Here is an 8157-nt window from a genome sequence, read left to right on the forward strand (position 1 = left end):
GTATAATGACTATATTTTATTATTTAATTAATTTTTTGGAAAAAGTAATTGATTTAATTTATTTATTTATTTACATTACAACAAATAATTAAAATATTTTATAAAATATGATTTTTTTTGTTGTTGTAAAAAAACAACATAAGATCAAACCGATTTGTTTGTGAATTATTAAAATTTACAGTTTGTTTTTTACTAAATTTGGTGTTTAAATATTATACTGAAATTTATTAGGACCATAATAAAATCAAAAAAAATCAAATTTATCATTTTTAAAAATGTTTCTTTTTTATTTTAATTGAAAAAAAAAATTACTCTCATAAAATGACTATAAAAATTTAATATTTTTCTAATTTCAAGTGCAAAAAAAATTAATTTTACATAAAAATTTATTTGTTATAACCAAATCCATTTTGATTGGTATTGGTGATATTTAATTTATGAGGATTTACGGTAATTAGTTAGTTACACTACTTTTTTTGTAATTTCTTTTAATTAAAGCAAATTTATAAATTCATATAATTTGTTTGTCCTTCTTATTTACTTATAATTAATTAATTAATTAATTAATTAATTAATTAAATTTTGATAAATTGCTATTCAATATTTTTGAAAAAAAAATAAATGATATAATAGATTAAATAATATAAAAACTTAGAAGAAGTAAAATCTTGTTTTTTTATTATAATACTTTAAATTTATTTTTAATAATATAAAAAGGTTTTAAACTCTTCACTTTAGTCTTATTAGGATCTCCATATAAATTTGAGGTATATTAATTTATAAATATTATTATTATTGTTATTTTCTTTTTACTTAATATTCAGTTTATTAAAAATATTATTTTTCTAATAGAAATTATCAACTATGTTCAAACATTTTATTTATAAAAATGATTTTTTTAGTCATTTTATATCATTTTAAAAATTTTAAATTGATTATTTATATTTTCCTTCAAACACTTTTATTTGATAAAAGCAGTTTATTTATTTTGGATATTTCTATTTTTTAAAATGAATTTAAGACAATTAAACTCTTTTAATTTGTTTATTAGATTTTTATTAGATTTATTAATCTTTTTCTTTTTTATTATACTTTCATTTTTATTTCTTTTATCTTTCATAATTTTTCTCATTTTTTATTTTCGCTTTTATTATTTGTTAATTCATTTATTTCTTATAATTTCATATTTTTACATCATTTTTCCTTCTAATGAACTTATTATTTATATATTTTTTCTTTATATATATAAAGATACTAAGAACTTGGTGATTAAGGTACTTCAAGTTTAGGTTCTGCTTTAGCAAATTGCACTAATCTCTCAAATTTGATACTTGAACTTCAGTAAAAACAGTTTATTTGTTTTTTTTGGATTTTTCTATTTATAAAAATGAATTTAAAACAATTTAAACTATTTTAATTTATTTATTTTCTTTTTATTAGATTTATTATTTTCTTTCTTTTTTATTATAGTTGTGTTTATATTTCTTCTATCTTTCATAATTTCACTCATTTTTTTATTTTAAGCTTTTACTTTTATTGTTTATTTGTTAATTAATTTCTTATAATTTCATTTTTTCTTCATTTTTTCCTACTAAATATCTTATTATTTATATATTTTTTCTTCAATATTTAAAAAGCGGAAATGAAATTGGTGATTAAGGTACTTCAGACTTATGTTCTGCTTTATCAAATTGCATTAATCTCTCAAATTTGACACTTGATCTTGGGTAAAAACAGTTTAATTGTTTTGCTTTGGATTGTTATATTTGTATTTACCAAAATTAATTTAAAAATATTAAATTCTTTTAATTTGTTTATGAGATTCAATTAGATTTATTAATCTTTTTCTTTTTATTAAACTTTTATTTTCTTAATTTCACTCATTTTTTTATTTTAAAATTTACTTTTATTATTTTTTAATTAATTCTTATAATTTCATATTTCTTCTTCATTCCTTCTAAATAACTTATTTTTGATAATATTCTATTAAATATTTAAAAAGTGATAATGAAATTAGTGATTAAGGTACTTTACTCTTAGGTTCAGCTTTAATAAATTGCACTAAGCTATCTAATTTGAATCTAAATCTTAGGTAAAAACAAACAATTTATTTTATTTGGATTGTGAAATATCTATTTGAATTTAAAACAATTAAACTCTTTTAATTTATTTATGTTTGTTTTTTTTATTATATTTGTATTCTTATTTCTTCTATCTTTCTTAATTTCGCTCATTTTCAAAATTGCTTTTAATATTTATTAATTAATTTCTTATAATTTCATATTTTTTCTTCATTTTTTCTTTCTAAATATCTTATTATTAATATATTTTTTCTTTAATATTTAAAAAGTTACAATAAAATTAGTGAATAAGGTACTTCAGGCTTAGGTTCTGCTTTAGCAAGTTGCACTAATCTCTTAAATTTGGCACTTTATCTTCAGTAAAAACAATTTATTTGTTTTATTTTGGATTGTGAGATTTCTATTTATAAAAATGAATATAAAGCAATTAAACTCTTTTAATTTGTTTATTAGCTTTTTATTAGATTTATTGATCTTTTCTTTTTTATTGTTTTTATTGTAGGCGTTTTATTTTTTCTTCAATCTTTCATAATTTCACTTATTTTTTTATTTTCAATATTTGCTTTTATTATTTATTAATTAATTCATTTCTTTAAATTTTATCAGTTTTTCCTTCTAAATAACTTATTAATTATATTTTTTTCTTAAATACTTAAACAGTGGAAATAAATTTGGTGATTAAGGTACTTTAGGCTTAGGTTCTGCTTTAGCTAATTGCACTAATCTCTAAAGTTTGACACTTGATCTTCAGTAAAAACAATTTGTTTGTTTGTTTTAGATTGTGATTTTTCTATTTATAAAAATTAATTTAAAACAAAAAAATTCTTTTAATTTGTTTATTAGCTTGATTTTAGATTTACTAATGTTTTTCTTTTTTATTCTTCTAGCTTTCATAATTTCATTTATTTTTTTATTTTGAACATTTACTTTTATTATTTGTTAATGATTTCTTATAATTTCATTTTTTTTTCTTCAGTTTTTCCTTCTAAATAACTTATTAATTTTATATTTTTTCTTTAATATTTAAAAAGTGATAATTAAATTGGTGATTAAGGTATTTTAGGCTTAGGATCTGTTTTTGAAAATTACACTAATCTCTCAAATTTGGCATTGTATCTTAGGTAAAAGCAGTTTATTTGTTTGGATTTTTATATTTTTATTTATAAAAATAAATTTAAAACAATTAAACGTTTAATTAGATTTATTTATTTTTTTCTTTTTAATATTTTACTTTTGTTTTTCTTCTTCTATTTTTTATTTTTTAACTCATTATTTAATTTTTAACATTTGCTTTTATTATTTAAATTCACTTTTTGTAATTACATATTTTTTCTTAGTTTTTTCTTTCTAAATAACTTATTAATTATTTTTTTTTTTCAATATTTAAAAAGTGAAAATTAAATTGGTGATTAATGTACTTTAAGCTTAGGTTCTGGTTTGGCAAATTGCACTAATCTCTCAAATTTGACACTTGATCTTAGGTAAAAATAGTTTGTTTGTTTTGATTATGATATTTCTATTTATAAATATGAATTTAAAACTTTAAAAACTATTTTAATTTGTTTATTAGCTTTTTATTAGATTTATTAATATTTTTCTTTTTTATTTTGCTGCTGTTTATTTTTCTTGTATCTTTCATAATTTCACTCATTTTTTATTTTCAACATTTATTTTATTATTTATTAATTCATTTCTTATTTTTTGTTCATTATTTCCTTCTAAATAACTTATTAATTATATATTTTATCTTCAATATTTAAAAAGTCAAAATAATATTGGTGATTAAGGTACTTCAGGCTTAGGTTCTGCCTTAGCAAAGTGTAATAATCTCTCATATTTGAAACTTTAGCTTGGGTAAAAACGATTGTGATATTTCTATAAAAAAAATGAATTTTTAACAATTAAATTTATTTAATTTGTTTATTAGCTTTTTATTAGATTTATTTATCTTTTTCCTTTTTAATGTATATACTTATGTTTGTTTTTTATACTTCTATCTTTCATAATTTTACTATTTTTTTATTTTCAGTATTTACTTTTATTATTTATTTATTAATTGATTTTTTTAAATTTTTTCTCATTTTTTTTTCTAAATAACTTATTAATTAAATATTTTTTCTTCAAAATTTATAAAGTTACAATAATATTGGTGAAAATGGAGCATCAGACTTAGTTTCTGCTTTAGCAAATTGCACTAATCTCTCAAATTTGTTACTTCTTCTTAGGTAAATAGTTTATTTGTTTTGGTTTGTGATATTTCTATTTATAAAAGTGAATTTAAAACAATTAAACTCTTTTAATTTGTTTGTTTATTAGCTTTTTTTTAGATTTATTATTCTTTTTCTTATTTATTTTACTTTATTTTTTTATCTTTCATTTTTTCACTAATTTTTTTTGCTTTTACTATTTGTTAATTAATTTCTGATAATTTTTGTTCATTTTTTCCTTCTAAATAACTTATTAATTATATATTTTTTGTTCAATATTTAAAAAGTTATAATTAAATCGGTGCAAGTGGAGCATCAGGCTTAGGTTCTGCTTTAGTAAATTGCGCAAATCTCTCATATTTGAAACTTTATCTTGAGTAAAAACAGTTTATTTATTTTGGATTGTGATAATTCTATTAATAAATATAAAGCAATTAAACTCTTTAAATTCGTTTATTAGCTTTTTATTAGAGTTATTTATCTTTTTCTTTTTTATTGTATTTTGATTTATTTTTCTTCTATCTTTGATTATTTTCAACATTTGCATATATTATTTATTAATTCATTTCTAATAATTTAATTTTTTTTCTTAGTTTTTTCCTTCTAAATAGCTTATTAAATTTATATTTTTTCTTAAATATTTAAAAAGTGGAAATTAAATTGGTGATTAAGGTACTTCAAACTTAGGTTCTGCTTTAGCAAATTGTGCTAAACTTTCAAAATTGAGACTTTATCTTGGGTAAAAATAGTTTATTTTTTTGGATTGTGATATTTTTATTTATAAAAATCTACTTAAAACAATTAAACTATTTTTATTTTTCTTTTATCTTTCATAATTATATCTCATTTTTTTATTTTCAACATTTGCTTTTATTATTTATCAATTTTTTTCTTAGAATTTCATATTTTACTTCATTTTTTCCTTCTAAATAACTTATTAATTATATATTTTTTCTTCAATATTTAAAAAGTTACACTGAAATGAGTGCAAATGGTGCATCAGGCTTAGGTTCTGCTTTAGCAAACTGCAATAATCTCTTAACTTTGAAACTTTATCTTGGGTAAAAGATATTGTGATATTTCTATAAAAAAAGGAATTTAAAACAATTAAACTTTTTTAAATTATTTATTTATTTATTAGCTTTTTATTAGAATTAATTATTTTTTTATTACTTTTTTAATGCTATTTTATTCAATTTTAAATATAATTTTTAATTAAACAATTTCAGTATTTTATTTTAATTTAACAAAATATAAAAATAGAAACGAAATCAATGCATAATAAGGATTGAAATTAAAAAGCAAATGTTTTAAATCAAAAAGATTAATTGACTTTAAAATGTATTTCTGGTGATAGCTTAGTGAAGAAAAAGGATGAATAAATATTAAATATTTGACTAATATTAAATAATATGTTTGTTTTCTTATATAATATTTTGTAAGATGAAAATTTAACCAAACATATAAATAGATGATTTACTATTATTTTTATTTAAGTGAATATTTTGTTAAGTTAGTAGATAGCTTATTAAATAAATGAGAGCTCACAAATTAAATTTATTTAAATAAATAAATAAATAAATAAATGAATATCTCTAAAACTAGCCCTCTGTTTTAACCATCAAAACTTTTAATCTTAAATATTTTAGAGCAGTGGATCAAACAAAAAATGTTACAGTTTAAGAAGATATTATATTTGTATAAATAAAAAATCTAAATATTTGTTGTTATTATAACTATGCATAAAAACTATATCTGAAGGATTTAGAAAAGATAAAATATTTTGAGAATACGAACTTATTTATTTAGAATGAATAAATTTATTTGAAGAGCAAAAAATATTATTTTTCTAATAGAAATAATCACTAATATTCATAAATTTATTAACAAAAAATATTTTTTTGTAATTCTATCCACTTTAAATTTTTTTAATTCATTTATTATTTTTTATATTTTATCCTACTACCACTTTTATTTGATAAATATAGTTTATTTATTTGGATTTTGATATTTCTATTTATAAAAATGAATTTAAATTAATTAAACTCTTCAAAATTTCATTTCTAGGATTACTTAAATTTAGATCGTTTTTGTAACATTTAAATACAATATTTAAAAAGTAAAAGTAAAATTGGGGCAAGTGGTGCATCGAATTTAGGTTCTGCTTTAGCAAATTGCATTAATCTCTCAAGTTTGACACTTGATCTTCGGTAAAAACAGTTTATTTGTTTTGGATTAAGATATTTCCATTTATTTAAATGAATTTAAAATTATAAACCCTTTTAATTTTTTTAATTTGTTTATTAGGTTTTTATTGGATTTATTAATTTTTCTTTTTTATTATACTGTGCTTGTATTTCTTCTTTCTTTCTAAATAACTTATTAATAAAATATTCTTTCTTTAATATTTAAAAAGTAAAAATAAAATTGGTGATTAAGGTACTTCAGGCTTAGGTTCTGCTTTAGCAAATTGCATTAATCTTTCAAATTTGATACTTTATCTTAGGTAAAAACAGTTTTTTATTTTGGGTTTTGATATTTATATTTATAAAAATTAATTTAAAACAATTTTTGCCTTTTAATTAATTAATTTATTTATTTATTAGCTTTTTATTAGATTTATTAATATTTTTCTTTCTTATTGTACTCGTGTTTTTATTTCTTCTATCTTCCTAAATAACTTATTAATTATATATTTTTTGTTCAATATTTAAAAGTACTAATTAAATTGGTGATTAAGGTACTTTAAGCTTAGGTTCTGCTTTGGCAAATTGCACTAATCTCTCAAATTTGAAACTTGATCTTCGGTAAAAACAGTTTATTTATTTTTGGATTATGATATTTCTATTTATAATAATGAATTTTAAAACAATTAAACTCTTTTAATTTATTAAAAAAGATTTTAATTGGATTTATTAATCTTTTTCTTTCTTTTTATTGTACTTGTGTTTGTATTTCTTCTATCTCTTTAAATGACTTATTAATTATATTTTTTTATCAATATTTAAAAGTTCTAATTAAATTGGTGATTAAGGTATTACAGGTTTATGTTATGCTTTAGCAAATTTCACTAATCTCTCAAGTTTGACACTTGATCTCAGGTAAAAGCAGTTTATTTGTTTTGGATTGTGACATTTCTATTTTAAAAATGAATTTAAACAATTAAACTCTTTTAATTTGTTTATTATAGAGGGGTAGGGGTATTCGTATGCCACCTTTTTATTTTTAGAAAATTATGAAAATTGTTAATTAATGATCTTTCATCCAAATATCTTTTGACAAATTTAGTGACCCACTGGTGACTACACTCAAGCTTTTCTGCTATATCTCTTCTGAATTTATTTCAGATTAGACTACTTATCATAGCAACCCATCATTCGAATTCCTGATTCATTAGAAAATCTTTATAATTTGGTTCTACTTCAATTTACTTTCTAAGTAAAATATTCTAATTGATTTAATTAATCTGATGTAAATTATCAAGATCTCAATAGTTTATATTAAATGTATTTATATTTGTGCAACCCATCAAAAAATATATAAGTAATAGTTCAATTTTCTAAGAAAATAATAATACATATAAAAATAAAGATGTGGCATACATAACAATCGCTAGATCCCCTTATAGTTTTAAATTAAATTTAATAATCTTATTTTTTCATTGATTGAACTTGTGTTATAATATTCTTCTATCTTTCTAAACAACATATTAATTATATACTTTTTCTTCTATATTTAAAAGTAACAATTAATTGGGTGATTAAGTTACTTCAGGCTTAGGAAATGTTTTAGCAAAATGCACTAATCTATCAAATTTAACACTTCATCTTAGGTAAAAACAGCTTATTTGTTTTGAATTGTGATATTTC

At 18.5% G+C, this 8157-nt stretch overlaps 2 protein-coding genes across 2 annotated transcripts in view; both read left to right on the forward strand. All coding sequences in view use genetic code 6, as the record gives it.

The window, feature by feature from the left end:
- The window catches only part of TTHERM_01166320 (translation initiation factor eIF-5A family protein), a gene marked incomplete at both ends in the record, with an annotated part of 10223 nt that extends 10171 nt beyond the window's left edge, over positions 1-52 (forward strand). The window contains one exon of the mRNA XM_001026801.3: positions 1-52. This exon is cut by the window's left edge and continues 182 nt beyond it. Within this exon, the coding sequence (XP_001026801.3) occupies positions 1-52 (52 nt within the window).
- Positions 53-621: 569 nt separating this feature from the next.
- Positions 622-8157, forward strand: part of TTHERM_01167350 (hypothetical protein) — a gene marked incomplete at both ends in the record, with an annotated part of 11774 nt that continues 4238 nt past the window's right edge. The window contains 19 exons of the mRNA XM_001026805.3: positions 622-660; positions 718-767; positions 1252-1341; positions 1638-1727; positions 2003-2092; positions 2351-2440; positions 2742-2831; positions 3113-3202; positions 3473-3562; positions 3846-3935; positions 4217-4306; positions 4576-4665; positions 4938-5027; positions 5260-5349; positions 6409-6498; positions 6705-6794; positions 7006-7095; positions 7300-7389; positions 8031-8120. Coding sequence (XP_001026805.3) covers positions 622-660; positions 718-767; positions 1252-1341; positions 1638-1727; positions 2003-2092; positions 2351-2440; positions 2742-2831; positions 3113-3202; positions 3473-3562; positions 3846-3935; positions 4217-4306; positions 4576-4665; positions 4938-5027; positions 5260-5349; positions 6409-6498; positions 6705-6794; positions 7006-7095; positions 7300-7389; positions 8031-8120 — 1619 coding nt within the window. The remainder of the gene's footprint in view (positions 661-717; positions 768-1251; positions 1342-1637; positions 1728-2002; positions 2093-2350; positions 2441-2741; positions 2832-3112; positions 3203-3472; positions 3563-3845; positions 3936-4216; positions 4307-4575; positions 4666-4937; positions 5028-5259; positions 5350-6408; positions 6499-6704; positions 6795-7005; positions 7096-7299; positions 7390-8030; positions 8121-8157) is intronic.

This window comes from Tetrahymena thermophila, assembly GCF_000189635.1.
Source record: "Tetrahymena thermophila SB210 genomic scaffold scf_8253978, whole genome shotgun sequence".
In the NCBI taxonomy this organism is placed as follows: Eukaryota; Ciliophora; class Oligohymenophorea; order Hymenostomatida; family Tetrahymenidae; genus Tetrahymena; species Tetrahymena thermophila.